Source organism: Protopterus annectens, chromosome 3.part0 (genome assembly GCF_019279795.1).
Source record: "Protopterus annectens isolate FY-2018-M chromosome 3.part0, PAN1.0, whole genome shotgun sequence".
NCBI lineage: Eukaryota > Metazoa > Chordata > Ceratodontiformes > Protopteridae > Protopterus > Protopterus annectens.
Window position 1 is genome coordinate 1,649,259,024 of NC_056731.1, and position 23,489 is coordinate 1,649,282,512.

General features: G+C 38.3%; 1 protein-coding gene across 3 annotated transcripts in view; it reads left to right on the top strand.

Annotated features, from left to right (window-relative positions):
• RIMS2 (regulating synaptic membrane exocytosis 2) overlaps positions 1-23,489 on the top strand; it is a 6,281,053-nt gene that overhangs the window by 3,688,946 nt on the left and 2,568,618 nt on the right. For all 3 annotated transcript variants that reach the window (XM_044065683.1, XM_044065685.1, XM_044065684.1), the window contains one exon: positions 9,094-9,207. In XM_044065683.1, coding sequence (XP_043921618.1) covers positions 9,094-9,207 — 114 coding nt within the window. The remainder of the gene's footprint in view (positions 1-9,093; positions 9,208-23,489) is intronic.

Below are 23,489 nucleotides of genomic sequence, written 5' to 3' on the forward strand. Positions count from 1 at the left end.
TTCTGGCTTCTGACCCCGATGAGCTGTCTTCTGGACTGGAAGGGACCCCATCCAGAAAGCATGGCCTTTCAGAGCCAGAGTCCTCCTCCATTCGGGAGCGGTCAGCCTTTGGGACTCTGGAGAGTGCTATAGCTGCTACCGCATTTAGAAGGTCACGTGCCCTCTTGGATCCTCAATCCCATCAAGGTACCCTACCATCTTTTGGCAAGGATGTTCCACAGGGACACACAGGGACAGCAGGACCTCAGACGGCAGGAAACACATCTGGATACCCCTGCCTCTTTTGATACCTCCCCAGAGTACCCCACTGAGGAGGACCCTTGGAAGAGACTTTGCAAGAGGAAGCATTTGGACTCCACAGAGGAGTTGGCCATGGAAGACACTCACCTCGATGAGGGAGGATAATCCATGTGGTCTCCTCCTGAGGATGTTTCCTTTGTGGAGATTCTGGAGATCCTGAGACAGAGAGGCGGCTGGCAGTCCAGTAATGCTTTGCCTGAGGAGTTGATGTACCTGTCGGTCTTTGGTTCCTGCTCATCTACCTCCTGGGTGACTCCACCCACCAATGAGCTCATAGGGTTGATCTCTTTATGGGTGTGCGAGACCCCAGATACCAATGAACCTATTCCCCGGAGACCAAATAAAATAATTACTGCCCCATTTGACAAGGCTTTCCTGGATGAGAGGGGTTGCAGTATATGCTATGTTTGTAGCTGCGGCAACCAAGAATGGAACTTTCAGAGGATGGTTCGACTATTCATCCTCCTAATAAGGATTCCAGGATGATGGATAGATTCCGGAAGTGAGTGTTATCTTCAGCGACCTTTGCCTTGCAATTGCTGCATTACCTTTCCCATTTCATCAGGTTGAAAAGGGATCCAATTAAGGAACTGTCAGATACCCTTGAAGGTGCAGTAGCTGAGGGAGCGAGAGCGAAGGTAGCTTCCCATTTAGCGACCTTACCTTCTGTAGCTAACACTTCCATGAGGCTCATCACACATGCAGCTGGAGGAACGAGTAGAGCGGCATGTTCCTGCATCCCTATGAGAAGACATGCCAGGATGCACATATGCGATTTTGCAGAGCCTTTTAAGTCTTCGTTCATCAACACACCATTTGACGGCACTTCACTTTTTGGTCCCAAAGTCAAAGATATGCTATCCAGGTGTGAAAAAAAAGGTAAGACTCTTTCTGCCATGGGCATGCATTTTTTGGCTCCTTGGAAACTTTATCTTAGTGGTCAGAGAGGCAGCAGAAAAATATGGTTCAAAAAGTCTCAAGGGTTCTATCAAGACACGTAAAGGGTTTTTCCCCAAAGGCAGAGGGAGGAACAATAATGGAAGATGCCGCCCTCGCGGCAGAGGAGGTCTGCAGAACCAAGGGTCCCAGGAGTCTTTGTCTGGGAAACTCTTTCAGTGCTCCTGAAAGGAGGCCCGATTGTCCACCTCTGGGGCCAATCGGCAGTTGACTATTCCTACATTGGAGAGCCTGTCAAACGATAACTTTCGATATGTGGGTGCAGAGGATAATATCCAGGGGTTACCAAATTCCCTTTTCTCAACAACCCCCCTTCACAAGAAAATCCCAGACATTCCACCCAGTCAAAAGGATCAAGCAGTCATGCAGATTCAAAAACTGCTGGAAAAAGAGTCATCCAAGAAGTCCCCCGAGATCAGAGAGGATTCAGAATTTACTCAAGGTTCTTTTTGGTTCCAAAGAAAACAGGGGACTGGAGACCAATCCTGGATGTCAGCAGATTGAGCAAGTCAATTTAATATTGCAAGTTCTGAATGGTCATGGTGCATTCCATACTTCTTTATCTGGAACAGGATGATTGGATGTGCTCTATAGATCTTCAGGGTGCGTACTATAATATAAAAATGGACAGATGTTCCAGAGGATACCTACCATTCTGTCTGGGAGCCAGTCATTACCAGTTCAGAGTACTGCCCTTTGGAATGTTCACCAAATGCATGGCAGTGGTTGCGGCTCACCTGAGACAACAAGGATTCCAGGTGTTTCCTTATTTAGATGACTGACTGATATCTGCCCCGACCAGGTATTTACTTATCCATGTGGGAGACTCTATTCTTCAAATATGTACCGAACTAGGCATAACCATAAATTACCAAAAATCAGATCTGGAACCTACTCAAACACTGGCGTTTGTAAGAGCACTACTGGACACCACTGGAATGATTGCAAAACTTTCTACCTCCAGGGTAACAGTCAGGTGACAAACATACAAATTAATCAGACATAAGAAGGTAGCTGCTCATCATTTTCTGCAGGCTTTAGGATCAATGGCTGCAGTGATAGTGTTAGTTCAATTAACCAGATTTCACATGTGGATGTTGCAGTGGCTTCTAGCTGCCCAGTGGTCAATTATCCACCCACTGATGACTCACCAAATTCTTATAACATACACATGTAAAAGAAACCTTTCGTGGTGGATTCAGTTAGGACAGTTGACGCAGGGTCGACTCTTTGTCCCTCCTCAACCACGGTGACCACGGATGCTTGCCAGATGGGGGGGGGGGGCATTATCTGGGGAAGGTAGTCCAAGGAACCTGATCCACAGATGAGGCCAAACTCCACATAAACATCCTGGAGATGAGGGCAGTGCTTCTAGCATTGTTGGTATTTCAGACTGCTCTTCCTCTAGGAACAGTGGCGATTCAGTCAGACAACATGTTTGTGGTCTGGTATATAAACAAGCAAGGAGGAATCAGATCATACCCTCTGTGTCGAGATGCACTCAGCGTGTGGCAGTGGGTGATCTCATCCAACCACTTTCTTAAAGCAACACACATTCCAGGAAAGTCCAAACATCATAGCGGATATGTTGAGCAGATACATTCTCATGCCTCGTGAGTGGTTCCTCAACAAGAAGGTAGCAGAGGACATTTTCCGCAAATGGGGCCAGCTTTGCTGCAGTCTCTTTGCTTCTCCCCTAAACAACAAATGCAGTGGCTACTTTGCCCTAATCAGCACACCAGGGGAGTCCCCGAAGGATGCTGTAATATGATTGACCTCCCGGTCTTTTGTATGCTTTCCCCCATCCCCTTGATTCCCAAATTCCTTCAGAAAGCCAGCAGGTTGAAGAGAACAATAATCCTCATTGCCTCATATTGGCCTCAACAGATCTGGTTTCCATTCCTCTGGCTTCATCTACAGAAGGAACCCTGGATTCTGGAACCTTTTCTGGACCTTCTTTCGTGTCCGACAGGAATGATTCATCCCAGCCTTCACAACCTCAAACTAATGGTTTGATTCCTTTAGTTCCATTCATTGCCAGACAACCTATGCTGTCCTCACCTGTCCATTATATTTTGATGTCCTCTCATACGTCATCCACTCAAAATTTCTATAAGAGTAAATGGAAGAGGTTTGTAATTTGGGCTCAGCAACAGAATGTAGATCCTCTCACAGTTCCTATTCACTCTGTTGTAGAATTTCTAGCCCACCATTTCGATAATGAAATAGCTGCTTCTACTATAAAGGTGCAATTGGCAGCCATTTCAAATTTTAGCAGTGGGATGGATAACTCATCTCTCATTTCCAGCAAACTTTGCAAAGCCTTCTTGAAAGGGACCTTGTTGTTAAGGCCTCCTCATAAGGATCCTTCCTCCCCACCCCATGGGACCTTAATTTGGTAATATGTCTTATTATTCAGCCCCCATTTGAACCTGTAGCGACTTGTGATATGAAGTTTCTATCTTGGAAAACTATCTTTTTGGTGGCTGCCACATCTGCAAGAAGAATATCAGAAATTCAGGCACTATCTTCCCAGGCCCCATATTTGATTTTTCATAAAGACAGAGTCTCTTTACGTACCAACCCCTCCTTTCTACCCAAAGCCATTTCACAATCAAATATTAATCAGACCATACATTTGCCTGTTTTTTTTCCTAACTCCAGCAGTAAAGGTGAATATGTTCTATATTTGTTGGATGTTCATAGATACTTATGTCTCTATTTGCACAGGACTGAAGGGTTTCGGAAAGCAAGTCAGTTGTTTATTGCCTTTGCAGGCCCTAGAAAAGGCCTACCAGTATCCAAGGTTACCTTGTCAAAATGGTTCTGTCATTGCATTTCTTTTATTTACACCTCAAAAGGTATAAATCCTTCCAAATCTATTTGAGGTCATTCAACCAGGGTCATGGCCACATCCCCATTCTTCCAGACCAATGCCTTCATGGATGATATTTGTGCAGCAGCCATATGAGCAAACCATCATACCTTTATCACTCATTACAAGTTAGATTTGGTCTCTAGGGGATGAGCCTCCTTTGGTTCGATGGTTCTGAGAAACATCCTCCCGTGAGTCTGCCTGGGGTAAAGGTAGCTGGGGACTCGGCCCCATATGTGAAGAGATGAAAAATTGACAATATCAGATAAAGATGTTATGTACTCACCCTAACATTCCATCTGTATTGTCAATTTTTTCATCTTTCCTCACATCCTCTCCTTCCAACCCCCTTCCTTTAGTTTTCTGGTTGAACGTGGAGAAAATTTCAGGTCATTTTTTTTATCTTCAGTACTCCAGAAGTAGCCTCCTTAAAAGTCTTTTCAACATTAAAGTTTAATTCGTTTTTCTATGGCTATAATTCTAGAAAACCAGATCTGAGGTAACAGGGAGAGATGCATTGTGGGTAAGGGGAGGTATCCAGGAGCTTTTTGGTTGTAATGAGCTTAGTAACGGCCGAGTCGGATCCGATGGATTGGATCTGGACCCATATGTGAGAAGAGATAAAAAATCGACAGTACAAATGGAACGTTATGGTGAGTATAACTTTTTTTTTTCTTTTCACCCAAGGACTTTGGGTTTGACTGTTTTCAAGCAAACCATCTCATCCTGCATTTCTAAGGTAATTTCTTTTTGTTGTTCATTCCTGCATTTCTAAGGTCATTTCTTTTTGTTGTTCTTTTCATGGCCGATGTCTTTCTTCATCCATAAAGGTACATTCTAATGGTGTGGTTGGCTTCTCCGGTACCTTTTTCAAAGGTTTGGACATCAATTCCATCCTTCAAACTGCTAATTGGTCCTGTGTTCATACTTTCACTAAACATTATAAGTTTGCTGCTGTTTTCCATTCCAGGGCAGGTTTTGTCGGAGTTATTCTGCATGAGTTTGTAGAGAGCTCTTCTGTGCCCTACTGTCAGCCGTCCTCTTAGCTCTTGTACTATCCCTTATGTTAAGAATACTGCAACAGTGATATGGAAGGACATAGTACAGTTATGTAAAATCTTACCATAACAGTAGGTGTCCCTTCTCTTCACTTTTGGAGTATTTGGTCCCTCCCTCCTTTCTCCTCTGTTCTGACTCTTGCCCTGTGTTCTGGTTGCCTTACTAGCTGAGGGGCTGTTCTTTCTGTTTCTCTTTGGATGCACATGCTCCTTTTTGTCCGTGAGGGTATTTTGTTCCTCCTGGGGTTTTTCAGTTCTGATTGCTTGCATCCGTATATCACCTTTATGCCCTGTGTCTTTCAAGGGGAGCATATATGTGACATGCAGTGTCTATAAGAGCTAAAGGCTCTGGAATACTGACCCGACATTGGGCTGTCCTTGGCAAAAGATCCCTTGGGTGAAAAATACTGCAACAGTGAAGAGGACAACTACTGTTAAACTAAAATTTTATACAGCTGTACTTTCTCCTTTTTTTGAAGATACTGTGCACGACAGTAGATGCCAAAAATGGTTGGTCTGTAGACCTCTTCCCCCTGGTGGGTACCATCTAGCTAGAGTCTGTGTTGCTGCCCGCAGTTCCATTCTTGGGTGAGTTTGAGATGGGAGACGCTCAGCATGTTTTTTTTTTGGAGGTGGGAGTTCCCCACAGGGACACAGGGAGAGCATGCAAACTCCAAACTGGCAGGATCAAGCCTTGTACTTTGTGTATAGGAGACAAAGACCTTAACCATTATGCTAACCTGAACAAGCTTCACTGTTATATCGTAGAAAATGTGAACCCCATTAGATTCTTTGTTCCAAAGGGATGAATTAATGCACTGGGAGAGTCTGGTTAAAAAAAAAAAAAAAAGTGTGCTTATACATGTTACAACCCCCTTACATATATATGTACTAACTTCACAGTCAGATCACTTCAAACAAAGGGTAATGCCTCACACTGTGCTGCAGTTGACACTGTGATCCAGTGCTGTGTATTTCATCCATTCAAACATATGGGTTGTTGGATCTGGTGGGATACGACCTTGGCTCTGACTTCAAAGCTCATCAGATCCCAACACTACCCACAATTCCCTAGGTTGTACCGCAGATGCTCAGATGTTATTTTCCACTCAAACGTTTTGGATGTGAGTAGAGCTGCCTTCAACAGCATGCTATTTTTTTTACTTATTGCTGCTGCTGCTTTCCTACAATGAGAGATTTTACTCTCACCTTGAACATAGTGTTTCGTAAATTTTAGATAATTTCTGACAGATTATGTTGCTTGGTTAATTAGTTTAATTTACTTTAGAATTAAGACTTTAGACCTCTGTTGTGTAAATTTACTGTACCTTAAAATTAAAGTTAGAGTTAGTTCCCACTCCTTTAGTTTCTTGTTTCTAGGCAGTTGAAATGTCAGAGTTAACTGGGTTTAAAAAAATGCTGTGTGTGGGCACAAACTTCCATTGCAGGACCCACACTCCAAATGTGTATATTGTCTCTGTGCCGTGCACCCTGACATCAAATGCCATTCTTGCACAGCTTTAAGTGCAAGATCTCTCCAAACCAGAAGGGACACACTTATTTCAAAGGGCCTCCTTCCCACACAGACAAGGGGCTAACCCTTCATCTTTCTTACCTTCTAAAAGGGAGAACACTTAAGTCAAAGAAACAACAAGAGAAAGAAAGAAGAAAAATACAAGAGAGAGAAGGAAAGGAGCAAGTCCCAGGGAGTAACTGGTGTATGGAGAAGGTGATTGGGCCAAAGAGGGTGTCTGATCCAACCTTCTGGGGACTTTGGAGTTGGGGCTTACTGAGGTTGTCGGCTCTGGAAACCTTTTTTTAATGATTCAGATTTAGACTTGCTTCTTTCCTTCTCTTTTTTGTCTTTTTCTTCTTTGTCTTTGTGTGTGTGTGTGTGTGTGTGTGTGTGTGTGTGTGTGTGTGTGTGTGTGTGTGTGTGTGTGTGTGTGTGTGCGTCTGCACGTACATTCAGATAGATAAGTTTATTTTAGAATAGCTTAACTCACATCTGGAAGGGAGAGCATCATGCATTATGGAGTACATGAGGTGTGAACAGCCTGGGAGAATTTAAGTTGCTTAGTGGGCCTAATGCTTCTCGCCTTACCACTGTAATTTGTAGATAATTTACCCATTCTTATAGCTCTAGAATTATGGGTAACTGTATAAAGTTTATTTTAGTTTTCTTACACAATCATATAATATTGTGTCTGTACTACCACCCCTTTAATGAATATATAATATGTGTATAAGGTTTGTATGGATCATTTAAGTATTGATGTCTGTTGGCTTAAAACTTCTAGGTGAGTAAACAAATGTATTGTAATAGTTTAGAAGAATGTTCCATACAGTGGTGATGAGGAACATATGTTGGGGAAAGGGGAGACTGACTACATAGGTTGGCTATTACCATTGTTTGAAGATGAAATTTTCAAAACTCTATGGATTTTGTAAATCTCTACTTTGATCTCATTGAATCAAATCAATACAGAATAATTCTATGGATGCTGTTAGAGTCACTGATAAGAGACAGATCAGGGTACTGATTACCTGTGGAAAGGTTCATATAAAACTAAATTGTCATTACCACTTACAAAAACAGCATCTTTTCATCAAGCTTACACTGTCAGCAACTATTATTTTTCAAATTGATTGAAATGAGATGAACTAAATCTTTTCTGCTATATTTTATGTTGTCACAGATGTTTGCCGTGAGTAGTTAGATATAATTTCTCTTTAGATATATCTAAACTTTTGTGGGGAATTCACAATTATAAGAGATGAAACAGCTGCACCTAACAAAAGCTTAAATTATTAGAACAACGCAGACTGTTCTTGTCAGACACTGGTTGTTATTTTTTTTCCCAAAAAGTAGAGTTTATGTTATGTATTTGGAATGTTTATGCTAACATATTAATAATCTTTACAAGCTATATTTACGGATTCATTTGTATTATCTGAGGCTTTAATTTTGTTGAATGTAAATGAAAATTCAGAAATGAAGAAAGACAATATGTATTTACAATGTACAATTCTGGCAGTTGTCAGGAAATGCACCTCCAGAAAATGGAGGTCCAACTCTGCTCCTACTTTTGAAGAATTTTTAACATTATTAAATGAAACAGTGTTAATGGAAATCAAAATCAAAGAATTGAGGATCTTTCCTAAACTATGGAGCAACAATCCATGGAGGAAGATTTTATCCATTATTGAGACTTTAAAAATGAACTCAGACTCTTCTTAAAAAAATGATATGTCTGTTTACATACTTTTGAATCGGAATGGTTTCTGTCAGTCATAATTTCAGGCCAAATGTAGATAATTTATATAGTTTTTGTGTAAATTGAAAAGTCTTACTCAAGATATTTGTGACCCTTTTAAAAAAATAATAAAAACTTTTGAGTAAAAAAAAGAATGTTTATGCTAATCTTTTACCCTTTCTGTTTTTTTCACATTGTATACTTTACATTCCAGTAATGAGATTAATATGTTGCAACCTTCACAGTGAAATGCCTTGCTTATGTTCATACAATTTTAATTTAATTATGGTAGAGTCATTTTTACAAAACAGGTAAGAACAGGACACAATTCTATGTACCTCTGAATGTTGATATAATTTTTTTTGTGGACTCACCATGCTGTGTATGTTAGATTATTCATTTATACTCTCTTATCTTTGCCAATCTGAAGGAATTTCTTTATACGAATATAGAAAGTATATTAAGTAGTTATGTCATTGTTAACTGTTTATCCCAGATAGCATTATGGTTTGAATTGTCAAAAATAAAATTAATTATGTGTAACTGCTACAGCTTGTGAACATAAATGAATTAAGTAAGAATAAAGTTGCTATGAAGTGAATAAAGACATGAACTGATGAATACATTTGCTTTATATTTTTAATAGAAATTTGGACCAAGGATCTCGAGGAACTCGTTCCTCACCTGCACAGTTCAACAGCATGAGCAGAGTAGAAAGGCATCGCATGCTGGATGATCACTATTCCCCAGACAGGGACAGGTAACTTGCATTGCAGATGACTATGGAGGCAAATTCAAAATGTACAGAAGTGAATTTAGTTGGTTAAGGAAACATTACTTTTTCTTTTTAGTTTATGGGGCCATTATCACTTGGATACATTCCTGCTTTTTATTCTTTTCTATATTCATGTCAGCATGTTTTTCACCTTTTGTATATTTAGTTATCTTTATTTTTAGTGTTAAATATCGTCTAGTAGCTTTGAAAAATAATTATTTTGCTGTTTGGACAGCTGCTTTTTGTGTGTCTGTGTTGACGTCTTTATTCTTTAGTATTATGCAAAAGTAAAGAAATTAAAACTGTTGATGTTGGCAGAGAGTCTTAAACTGCTCTTTCTTGCCTACATGATGAGGTACAGACATGAGGAATAAGTTTGAAAATTATCATTACATTCAGCCTCTAGGCAGGTGATTTTAGTGTTTCCAGATATACCTGTCAGCTTTTTTTGCCAGCAAAAATCTTTATTAAATGTTCACATATGACATAGACAATCTTGCATTTATATAAGTGAAAAATAAACAACATGAAACCATTTTAGTTGCAACCAGTATACATCACAGACACCACTGAAACAACTATAGGAGCAAACATTATACATCACTTATAATCTATGCAGTCATTGTTAGTTAAGCGTTATATGGCTCATTCAAATCCTGCCCCTTAAACCTCATTCCTGCTCTGCATATATTGTTCCCAAAATTCTTATGTAGTTTGCCCCTCCCTTTTCTAAAGATCCCAATTCCAGTTGTTTTATCTCGTTGCCATATTCACTGTTTCTAGTAAAGTTGTCTAGACTTTGATTTCCATTTTTTAGTAATTGCTTTTTTTGGCAGCCACCATAATTAGACTCACCAAGGCTTTACTATGTCTAGGCAATTCCAGTTCTGTATCATAACTCAAAAAAAATCATCTCCCCAGTCAATCCAATCTGTTCACCCAGCATCTCCAACACATCGGTCTGCATGGAATTCCTAAAGTCTACCAGCTCATTACACTCCCATAAAATATGTTTCCAGCCACCTCTTTTTTGCCTGTCACACCTCCAACATTTGCTATCCACATGAGGAAGGATCCTAAATCTTCTACACTTTGTTGCATATTTGGGAGATATACATATATCCTCCCATTGTCTCTTTGTGAATTACTTATCCAATCTTTTTCCATTCCTTTCTGAGCTCCTCTGATTGATTCTTATAATTATCATGCAATATTTTATATGCTTTACTAATTATTCCTTTTTTAACTGCAGCTTCTGTTCTAAATTCTATTAAAAACTCTACCAGTGCTTGTCTTTCATGCAGGAACCCCCTGTTTCTTTCTCTTTGCCTATATTCTGATATCAGTCCTTGATACAGAAGGCAATCTGTAACCTGCAGTCAAAATAAATTCTTGACCTCTTCCCAGTCTATTACCTATCCCTTTCTAGTTATTTGCTCCCAATACCTTGGTTCCTTTGCCAGTTTTCTCCAATAAATTCCAGCCCCCTCTTGCCTATTATCTCTATCCCTGACCCCAGTCATCCCTATCAGCAAAATCTCTTCTCTCCATTCTCGTGCTGGTTTGGGTCTTAGAATACTCCCTGCTATTTTATGAATATATTACTCTGTATGATTTTTGTTGTTCTCCTTAAGAGTCTGCATCAAAAATCCCAATCTCTTTTTATTTCTTGAGCTTCCTCCCTGCATCAGCATCATTCCTTTCCACTTTGAATTATAGTTTTCTTCTTGTGCTATGTACGAGAGCCTTAACTGTGTAGCTTTAAAATACCCCCTCAAATTTGGTAATCCTATTTTACCTTGTTCTATTGGAAGAATCAGCTTATCCCACTTGACCCTTGCTGTCTTCCCTTCCCAGATAAAATCCTTCAACTCTTTTTTAATAGCTATCCACAGCTTCTCCTCTGGTTGATAAAAATATGCATGGCCTGTGTATTAAATTACAATATGTAATAATTAAATTGTATCCCTTGTATACTACACCACTTGTTAGAGCATGTTTTAAATTTATATACAGTAAGCAAAGAAACAAAACATATGAACCAATAATGCAAGAACTGCCCAGTTCAGAACATTTCAACCATAAAACGCCACTCAAACTTCTGTCATTACAACCCACCAATATCAGTTAATATGCACAGTCTCTGCAGAAGTAAGTCATCTGAATATTTCCACATTAAAGAGATCTGACTGTAACTAATGAAAAGGTTGTTGCTAGCAAAAAAACTTTATATTTAAGTATTTCATCTACAAATTCACTGCCTACTGCCCTTGAAGAATAAATTGCCTGTGTAACATTAAAAATGATAAGCTGGTAATGTTGCAATAGGGAATGGATGGCAAACTAAAACAGGTTCATGGTTACTAGGCATCTTATCCAAAGGAGGACATGCTTAGGACTGCAGCACCCCACCCTCTTAAAATCCAGCACAGTATCAGCAATCCCATCTACATGCTGTGAGAATAGAATCCAGAGCCTTATGCATCAGAACAAAAGTATGCTACCTGCTATGCTACTAGCACTGATTTAAAACTCTAAACATGCAACAGCGATGCCATTTGATAAGCAAAACAGTTGCATATTTTGGGTAGAGGATTCAGGCTCTTGTTTCCTGTAGCTAAGGCACAGGGCTTGAGCCTAAACAAATTACTAACCACCTGCTACTAGGGCATTTCACTGTCTCACACACACACCCCTCAACCTTTTAATGCAAGAAATCTGGACAAAGTCTAAAATAATAAGAACATATCGGTTGCATACTGCCTACTCAGAGGTGATCTCTGCCTGACATACCAACCCAGAAGTGATGGACATGCTCCACCTAAGGAAAGCCTTATCCCGTCGAGCCACACACTCTAGGGATCTAAACCTCACCACAACAATAAATAGGATGTGCTGGAGGGATAGATTCCTGTCCCAGAGACTTCCCATGCTTTGGAACAAGATTCCAATCTATATTAGGCAGAGCTCCTCGCTAACACTCTTCAAAAGAAACCTTGACGAGTGGATGGGAAACAGAAAGTTTACCCCGGGGATCACTTCAGTGGCTCTGCTGGACAGAGGCACAGGGAACTAATCTAAGGGGGTGGCAAAAGCCAACACATTCTGGCTAGGATTATAAATGCCTTCGGGCAGATAGCCTAGTACCTACCTATGAACAGATTATAAATATTTCTCTCGTCAACTTAGAAAATTGCTAGAATAACAGGATTTGTGTTAGTATGCATTTTGTAAAGGATATGAAGCCTAAACCTCAAATATCTGTCATTATTTAGTAATTTCAGTCTTTTTATGAGGAAAAAACAAAAAGATGGGGCAAAAATCTGGACATTCTGCAAAAACCTGGGCAGTTGGGGGGTATGCTACCTATCTCTTATACACACACACACACCATACCTCTCAACCTCTTAGCACAAGAAGTCTGGGCAAATAATGGGGGGACAAAAGCCCAAAACTAGGGACACATTTTAAATATTGCTCTTATAAATTCAGAAAGTTGCTAGAATAACAGGATTTGTGTCAGAATGCATTTTCTAAAAGATATGAAGTCTGAAACTAAACTCTTAGTGCATGCCATTAGTTAGTAACCTTAATCCTTAGATCATCCCGGTGATTTCCCAAAAAAAAAAAAAAAAAAAAGACAATTTTTGTGAGAAACAGACCAAAAATATAAGGCAAAAATCTGGACATTCTGTGAAAATCTGTACAGTGGAGAGGTATTACACACGCATACACCCCTACCTCCCTCTTAGACCCTCCCCCTTACCTCTCAACGTTTTAGAGCAAGAAATCTGGACAAAGACACACATAATGGGGGGACAAATGTCCAAAAATAGGGACACCTTTTAAATATTGCTCTTACAAACTTAGAAAGTTGATAAAACAGGTTTTGCATTAGTATGAACTTTCTGAAGGATATGAAGTCTAAAGCTGAAATGTCTGCCATTATTTGCTGTCTTAATCCTCAGTGATTTGCCAGGGATTGCCAGGAAAAACAGTTTTATGAGAAACAGACCACGGATGTTAGACTAAAATCTTGACATTCTGCGAAAGTCTGGACATTTCACTCACTCACTCACTCACTCACTCACTCACTCACTCACTCACTCACACGCACACACCCACACACATAGACCTACCTACTTCTTACACACACACACACACACACACACACACACACTTACCTATTTCTTATATATATATATATATATATATATACACACACACACACCCCTGCCTACCTATTTCTTGCACACACACACATATACACACACAGACGCACACACACACACACACACACACACACACACACACACACACACACACACCCTCCTCTTAAAAACTCGGACACCTACCACTCACTTGTCCGGTCGCGGTCCACAGTCCAAAGGTCTTCAGTAATTCAAATTCCACACACGTGGACCAGGAAGATGTAAATGATTTGGTCGCACATCTAACAGACTCAGAAGGTCTTCTGCGTCTGTGCGACCCAACGTAAAGGGCATTCTTAAAGAAGAACACCCTTAAAAAAACAAAGTTTTTTTTTTTTTTTAAAGAAACAGGGCAGCAGAGGTGCCAGCATGCCATACCGGTGCATACCGGCCAAAAATAAAAGCCCTGGATATTGTTGGACCAATTTATGTGTGGGTACATAATTTACAGCTGTTGTCTTTGTTTTAACTTCATTAATTTTGTATCCCATAAAGAATTGAAACTGTCTTAAAATGTTAAACAACACTGCAATCTCCCCTTTTTGGTTTTGTCATATATAAAATAATGGATCTAGGACTATTGAACAAAAAGTTCAATAGTCCGAATCCACAATAACCGAACACACTTTAACGAAAGTGCTTTCACCGAAAAAGTGCTTTCGTTGAAGTGCGTTCGAAAAAAAAAAAATCTTCTTTTGCCCCCCACACACCCCCTACTTTTATATTCTCAATCCGAGGGTCGCACTACAGTGGGGAAAAGGGAATTTTCCCTTAACCGCACCGTAGTGCGACCAGCACAACGAGCATACTTATCCAAAAGTGCTGCTTCAGCGAGCAGCACTTTCGGTTAAGTATGTTGGGTGATGTCTGCTTCGGCAGACAGCGCCATTGGGGATCTGTAAGGATCCCAAAATAATATCATCTGCAAATAGTAGCCAGCTTTTCCTGACTACCATACCTATTATATTCTTGAATTTCTGAGTCCCTTATTTTTTTTTTGCCAGTGGTTCTAAATGTTATGCAAACAACAAAGGAGAAATTGAACAACCCTGCCTGGTTCCTTTGCTCAAGCAGAAATTATTGGAGAGGACCCCACTAACTTTAATTTGCGCCTCTGATCCCTTGTTTATTCTTCTAATTAACTTTATAATTGTATTAGAGAAAGCAAATCCTTCCATTGCCCTGCTCATGAAGTCCCTCTCCTCATCAAATGTTTTTTCTGCATCAAGAAACACCAATAAAAGAGGTATTTTCTTACATTTTGCTTCCCTCTGGATCATCAGTGTTCTGTTAATATTGTCAAATGTTTGCCTCCCCCTCCACAAAACCACACTGATCCATATCTGTCAATTTTGATATAATTTTTGCCATTCTTTTAGCTGTTGTAGACATAAACACTTTATAATCATGGTTTAGTATTGAAATGGGCTGTATGAAGCTGGATCAGATGGATCTTTACCCTCTTAAGGTATTACTGTTACTACCTCCTTCTTCCAGGATGTTGGTACTTATCCTCCTCTTAAAATACTGTTAAACAAAGCCTTCCAGATCTTTATCAGTTTTTTTCTTCCTAACATCCAAACTTCCACAGGAATGTCATCTATTCCTGGGGACCTTCCTGTAGATTGATTATACATAGCCATTTTTATCTCATCCCTTCCTATCCTGTTAGTAATTGAGCCTCGTCTACCTCTAACCTTGACATATTTAATTCTTCCATAAACATTTCCATTTGTACCTTTTCTTGATTTCCATATTTCTCTGCTTTATACAAACTTTCATAAAATTTCCGAAATATTTCTAATACTTCTACAGGGTCTCTTGTTATCTTCCGTGTTCTAGGCCCCCAAGCTTAGTGACAGCCCTTTCCAGTTTCTGTTGCCTGAGTTGTTGTGCTAAAAGTTTTTGTGCTCTAGAAATATTATCAAAAAATAGTTGCTTAACAGCAATCTTTCTAAACTTGTGTTTATTATCGAGCTAATCCCTTATTTTCTGTTTTGCATTCTACAGTTGCTCCTTTTCTTGTTCTGAGAGATTCCCCCTGTTTTGCAATACTTTAACATTTGTTAGTCCCTCTAAATAATTCTTGTTACTGTTTCACCATATCTCCCTTTCCTTTATTTTAACCCTTGTTTTAAACTGCACTTTAATTTTATCCCACTCCCTAGCCATGTTTTCAGAAGAAAATTCTATCTTCTCTAGTAGCTCCTGAATTAATTCCAAAAATGATTTGTTTAATTTCTCTCTTTTCAACTGATAGGTGGGAAAGTGCCAGTGTCTCATTTTTATTTCATTAGCTTGCATTTTTATTTTAGTTATTATTGGTGCATGATCTGAAATAGTTATTGGTTGCATTTCAATACCTTCAATTAAATGCACATGTTCTTCAGATATAAAATCTATCTAGCCTTTATCTCATTGAGTAGTATGTAAATTCACTCTGTACTCCTAGTACTGAATTCACCTCTTCCATGCCAAACATTTTCATAAATATCTTCAAAAATCTACCCTCCTTTATTATACTTTTCCCTTCTAGGGCTCCCAGACACATCTTCACTGTTGCAAACCAAGTTCCAGTCTCCACCTATAAATAATATTCCTTGCTGAAAGCTGATTATTAATCCCAGAATTTTGTTAAGCTCCATTATAGAAGTTTTAGGGGGGATGTAAATGCATGCCAGTGTAATCCTCCTTCCTAGCCAGCAACACCTTAGTACCATGTATATTCCATTATTATCTTTTTTTCCCTTTTCTATCACTGTTGGAGCTCTTTTTGCACTTAATATAAGTAGTCATATTTTCCTTTGCCCCAGATATTCCGAGTAACTATCCCGAAAACCTTTCTTTTCAATTTCATATGTTCAGTTCTTTCCAGGTGTGTCTCCTGTAGCATAGCTATTTGCACTGTACATTTTTAATATAGTTTACTACTCTTTTTTTATGTTTATCTGTACGACCAGTCAGATTGAAAGACATTACAGAAAGCATCATTTTTTATATAGTTATTATTACCACCTTTTATGTATAACTGTTTTTTTTTTAAATGTCTAGTTCCAGCTTTTATGTTACATGTATATACTGTTCAGCAAGTTGGTCTTTTATACAGTTCTTTCTTGTCATGTCCATTTGCGCCTATGCCACATCTTACATAACTTTTTGTTTTTTTGAAAGCCTTCAAACAGAACAAACAAACCCCTAAAAACCCTCCTAAAACCTATTAACTTAGTAATAACACACAAAACACACATTACAGCCTTTGCTACTAGTAAGTGCTGTTTGATTTTGTATGTCTTTATAGCTCTCCCAGTTGAGAAAACACTTGAATGCTTTCAGTAAACACTTTCTCCAAGCCATTTCGCTTTATCAAATTGTCTTCTAGTGACATGCAAACCAGACACAAAACTGCTAAGGGTAAATTGTTTATCAGAAAAAAAAGCCTTACATACCTCTCAACTGTCTGTGACTTTGACTCAAACTTTAGTTCTGTCCCTGTTAATCCCTCCTAAAATGGATGACGTTTAGGGAAAGGTGGTGAATTATACTTAATAAATAGCAACAATAATTAATTAAGAGTTTTAGACTCATTTAACTTCAAAAGATGTAAATTAATTCACCTTCTCTTATTCTGTTAATGTTTCAAGTTAATAGTACTAATCATTTAAACATGTCCCTGATTGTCCCTGATTTTCTCTGGATTGGTCCCTGATTCTATTGACATATGTCCCTGATTGGATGAGAGCTATGCATTCAATATATATTAGTTTTCATTTACATGCTTTGTAATAAATTTGTTCCTGGATAATGCCTAGGGGTTTAACCCAGTCATTTCCCTATACAACCATGGGAAAAGCACACTGATGTTTCTATTGTCATACTGTCTTAACCAGGCCCTTCTGCTCCCCCATTTCCTTTTTTTTTCAATTGCAGTTCCTACATTTCTTAAAACTGAACAAAGAAAAAGAGAGAAGAAGGGTGAAAAAAAGCACCTCTTTATATTGGTATCCCCATTGCATTAAAAAATGGAGAAAACTTTACTTCAAGTCTAATTGGTTTTGTATTATCAACTTGGAAAACCCCTGATTGTTTTCAGAGAATATTATGCCCTAGCCAATTTCTCTGTTCTTTTTTTTTCTTTTCCCTCCGCCAATCTCCTTCCACCAGACTGTCTCCAGTTTCTCTTTATCAGATTGTCTCCATGGAGACATGAAGACCAGCTGCAGAAATGCCACTTAGTATACATACATGAAATTACTAGAAAAAAGCCTCATATTTGTCAATATTCATTTTCATTTACTTGCTCTCTCTCTTAAAACAAAAGTCCTTAATCAGTCATTTCCCCATGTAAGAGTGAAAAAAAGCACATTAATTTGAACTTTGTCATGCCGTTTTAACCAGCACACTGCCCTCCCTTTTTTATCATTGCATTGCCTATATTTCTCAAAACTGTACAAGAAAAAAAAAGAGAAGAGGGTAGAAAAAGAACACCACCTGTTTACAATCCCCATTACACTTAAAAATAGCATGCATAGAAAACCATGCACCACAAAGAAAGTTTATCTTTACTTACAGTTAGCGTTCTCCCATCTTCCCCTCCCTAAAGCATTTTTCCATGCATTAATGACATGAAGTAGGGCATATACTTTAAAGTGCCCCACACATCAAATACATTTTGAAAAAGTCCAATATTTCCAGATTTTCTTGTTCTGTCATATTTCAGAAATATAATTATTGCATTGTAATCCCACATTAAGTTACTGATTTTATTACTGTTCTTCTCCATCACTCAAATCCTACCTCTCCTTCATTTCCAACATACTCTCAATTATTTTAGTCAACTCTCGTGCTCCCTTCCTTCTCTCCAACATTTTCCATTGGAGTACTGGAAAAAGTTTCACAGGTGCAGCGTCTCTGTGGTCTTTCTTACCAGAAAAACAAGAAGCAGAATGTCCTTCTGTTTCACAGCTTAGTTTTTGTTGGACAAACTTTTATATTTCCTCCTTAGCATGCACTGTATCAAAAAATGATTTTGTCTCTCCAGGGAAGAATACCTTGAAGATAGCTGGATACAGCAGTTTGAATCTCACACCTGCATTTCGACATTTTCTGAATAGTGGAATGAATTTATTGCTCTTTTGCTTGGTGTACAATGATTAATCATTCTCCACAAACACTGCTGTCTCCCACTTTCAGTATTTTGTCATTCTTCCACAGTTTTGTTAGAATCAACTCCTTCTGCTGGTAGGATTGCATCCCTACTATTATAGGTCTAGGTTGCTTTCTTATGGCTAGGTTTGGAGCATACACATGATGTGCCTGTTCACCTAACACTTCCTGCTATGGAATACCAGTCCAGTTGCTTATTTGAGCTTTCATAAAATTAATGCAGTCTGTTCCTTCCAGCTTCTCTGGCATGGCTGAAAATCTCATGTTTTTCCTACAACATCTCTTCCTGAGCAGTCTCATGTTCAGCCAACCTTTTCTTTATTTCAGCCTCTGATTTTGGAGTTTTATCATTTCATCTGAATATCTGTTTAAAGCTTCTTCCATTTGTTCCAGCCTTTTGTTGTTTGTGTTGATATACTCTACCAGTATTTTGTTTATTTTAACCAGGTCTGTATGCAGTTGTCTTATCTTCCTGTAGGTTACTGGAAGTCATGTCGGAAGGCTGCATTACGTTTTGCTGAACTGCTGCAGAACTCTCCCTAGTCAGTGTTCTTCCTCACTTTTTGTAGCTGATTTTCCTTTTCCAGGTCTTCATTGTTCTTTATTTCTGGCATCCAGGCAGTGTACTTACTAGCCAGTTACTGAAATTTACTCATAAACGCAAGTCTACTGGCCTTGTTTGCTGCGTTTCTGTTTTCACAGTGGGAGAGCTGTCAGATCTTTTCTCTCTGGGCTTCCACTGAAAATGGGCTCTTTCAGGCCCAGTGGACTTTCCCGGTAAACAAATGCAAAAAATAAATAAATAAAAAATAATACTCAGTGCACAGCCATCTTGAAAGTCCTCATACCTATTGTCAGCTTTGTTATAATACTGGAGCAGAGATAAGTAAAATCACAAGTTTATTTAACAATAAAATGAAAAACTGCACACTTTGGTGTTGCACACTTAGTATTTATACTGTTTATGTATTATATCTTCATAACAAGTTTTCATTTCTTAATCCTAAGCCTCCCATTTCTGGTTTCACACAGGCTCAGTCCCACACTGCTCTTCTAGCAAATAGGTTGTAGGCTGTAGCCCACAGATGTAGACGTCCATCCAACTCTCCACAAAATCTTTACCCAATCATCCTTCAGGCCATATCCATCATAGACACCAAATTGGCCATTTAACTGAAATAACTGCAAATCTTCTCCACCATGTTGTGATCCTTCCACTTGAGAAATTAACCTTTGCCTTTTTTCAGGCTACAGCTTTTTATACACACCAAAGATAGACATTATCTCATATGTCTGTCCTATACATCCAGTTATCTAATTAATAATTTGTAGAATGTAGACACATTTAAATGCATATTTCCCAATTTCTACACAGAAATATATTATGTGTAAAGATATGTGCTTATTTATATACATTATATGCTGTACACATATTAAGATCTCCATAGAAAAATTAGGTTTTCATCCTGCCACAATTCCTTGCAGAAAGAAATGTTACACACTACCTCTTTTGACTGATAAACATGTTTTGAATTTTTTTTTGTGAAAAAGATCACTTTACAGAATAGAAAGGAACTGTAGGAATAATAACATGAATATTCTTGTTGATAGCTTTCAGCAAGTAGTGAGATTGAAATGATTTAACTGCCCTCAACTGATATCAATACGTAGTTGTCTGAATTTATACTCTGGCTGCTTAAAAGCTTTTCTAACCAATACAGCACTGTTTAGAACTCATGTAACAGAGGTCCGTATTAATAACTTCTGTGCATGTTACTACCAGCTTATTGTATTATGCTATATGAGCCAGTATGTTTAACAAACAGGGAAAAGAACAAAAAGGTAAGTACATACAGCTTTTCTGTAATTGGCCATAATGTTTCATGTCTGGACTTAAGCCACTGTACTACATAATTTGGTTGTTAAGATGCTATGGATCCAGTGGCTACCCGGGAAATCATTACTGTTAGGTTTGTATTACATGCTGTTATTTTGTGCTTTCATTTGCTGTGCATTAGCCTGGGCATGTTGCTTTTTCAAAGCATTGTGAATTTCATACAGGAAAAGTTTAGAAAATGTGGCTTGTTTGCATGGGTACGTTGCTATGCTGTATATGAAGTAATAAAATAGATATAACATGAATGTAAGAGAGAACGGAATGTATTTCAGAAGGGATCATTCTACTGAGGAAGGAAAAAGTGCATGTGTATAAACTTAAAGCCTCACCAAGTCTGTTACTGTTCAGTTTTATGAGGCCTCTACACTTGAGGTTGCCATAATAAACACTGCATCATTAGCATTGATAACATAAAGAAGGTAATATGAGAAATGTTATAAGCTGTAAAACGTTTATTGATTTTTCACATTTCTGTTTTTTTGTCTTTGTTTAATCGTTATCTTAATGAAGAACTGGCAAACAGAAGAAAAAGTCAGATATATGTACAGGAAATATTACAGTTAACAGTAACTCTCTTTTTTTAAACAAGAAACATCTTTATTAAATTATCACTTATGACAGACGTAATCATATATTTATGTAAATGAAAACAAACTGTATTGACATAATCCTAGCTGTAAGCATTTTACATCACAAACCATATTGACATAATCCTAGTTGCAAACATAGCACATAAATCTACCCAGTCATTGTCAATTAAACGTTACATAGCTCATTCAAGTCCTGCCTTATTTTAAACCTCATTCCTCCTCTGTATGTATGGTTCCCACAATTCCCATTTTTGCTATGTAATTTGCTCCTACCCTTTTTTAAAGATCTCAGTTCCAGTTGTTTTATCTCTGTTACTATATTCATTGTTTCTAGTACATTTGGTTTATACATTGATTTCCATTTTCTAGTAATTAGTTTTTTGGCAGCCACCATAATTAGACTCAGCAAGGCATTACTATGTCTAGGCAATACCGATTCTTTATCATAGCTCAGAAAAGTCATTGTCTTGGTTACACCAATTTGCTCACCCAGTATATCTGACAGAGTAGTTTGCAGGGAATCTTTAAAGTCTGCCAACTCATTACACCCACAGAAAAATATGTTCTGAATTACCTCTTTCTTTCTCATCACACCTGCAACATTTGCTGTCTACCTGGGAAAAAATTCTCCGGAGTCTACTTGGGGTATAAAAATATCTAAACTTGGCTAAGCAAAAATCCTAAATCTTCTAGATTTTGTTGCATATTTGGGAGACATACATTTATTCCCCATTGTTTCTTTGTGAATTACTTATGCATTTTCTCTTCCCTATCCTTTCTAACATCCTCTGATTAATTCTTATAGTTATGCAATATTGTATATGGTGTACTAATTATTCCTTTTTTAATGGCAGCTTCTGTTCTAGATTCTACAAAAAAGTCTATCAGTGCTGGTCTTTCATTTAAGACCCCCCTATTTCTTTCTCTTTCCCTATACTTTGGTATCAGTCCTTAAAAGGGAAGGCAATCTCTAACCTCCAGTCCAAATAAATTCTTGGCGTCTTCCCATTCTGTTACCTTTCCCTCTCTAGTTATTTGCTGTCAGTACCTTGGTTCATTTGCCAGTTTTCTCCAATAAATTCCAGACCCCTATTGGTTATTGTCTGTATCACTAGTTGCAGTCATCCCTATCAGCAGAATGTCCTTCCTCCATTCCCGTGTTGGCTTAGTTCCTAGAATACGTTTTGCTACTTTATGAATATAATATTCTGTATGATTGTTGTTCTTCTCCTTAAAGATCTGCATCCAAAATCCCAGTCTCCTCTTGTTTCTTGACCTACCCCCCCGTTTCATCATCATCATCCCTTTCCACTTTGTATTATAGGTTTCTGCATGTGCTATGTATAGGGCCTTAACTGTGTAGTTCTGAAATTCCCCCGTTAAATTGGATAATCCCAGTTGACCTTGTTCTATTAGAAGAATCAGCTTATCCCACTTGACTCTTGTGTCTTTCTCTCCCAGATAAAATCCTTTAGCTCTTTATTAATTGCTATCCTCAACTTTTCCTCTGGCTTATAAAAATATGCCTCACTGGTGTATAAGACTAAAGGGACTAAAAACATTTTAACTGGTGGTATCTTACTATCCATATCCATATAACATAGCTTCCAGTTTCTCAGTTTTTGTATCATCTTTTGTTAACTCTCTTCCTACATATCCTTAGCTTCCACACCAGGATCATTTTTAATCCATTGCTGAACCAATTCATGTGTGGGTACATAATTTACCGCTATTGCCTTTGTTTTATCTTCATTAATTTTGTATCCCGCAAAGATCCGAAACTGTCTGAAAATCTTCCACAACACTGAAATGTCCTTTTCTGGTTTTATCCCGTATGAAATAATATAATCTGCAAATAGAGCCAGCTTTTCTTGACTACCATACCAATTATATCCTTGAATTTCTGAGTCCCTTATTTTCTTTGTCAATGGTTCTAAATATAATGCACATAACAAAAGGGAAGGAGGACATCCCTGCCTGGTTCCTCTCCTCAAGCAGAAATTAATTTAATTTTAATTTAATTTTCACCTCCGGTCCCTCATATGTCCTCCTAATCAACCTTATACATTTATTGGGGAATCCAAATGCTATTATTACCCTGCTCATAAAGTTCCAGCTTACTTTGTCCATTGCTTTCTCTGCATCAAGACCCAGCAACAAGAAGGGCATTTTCTTGCATTCTGTTTCCCTCTGGATTATTATTGTTTTGTTAATGTTGTCATATGTTTACCATGACTCCACAAAACCACATTGATCCATATCTATCAATTTTGGCATCACTTTTGCCATTCTTTTAGCCATTAGAGAAACACTTTATAATCATAGTTTACTATTGAAATGGGCCTGTATGAAGCTGGATCTGATGGATATCTACCCTCTTTAGGTATTACAGCTACCACCACTTTC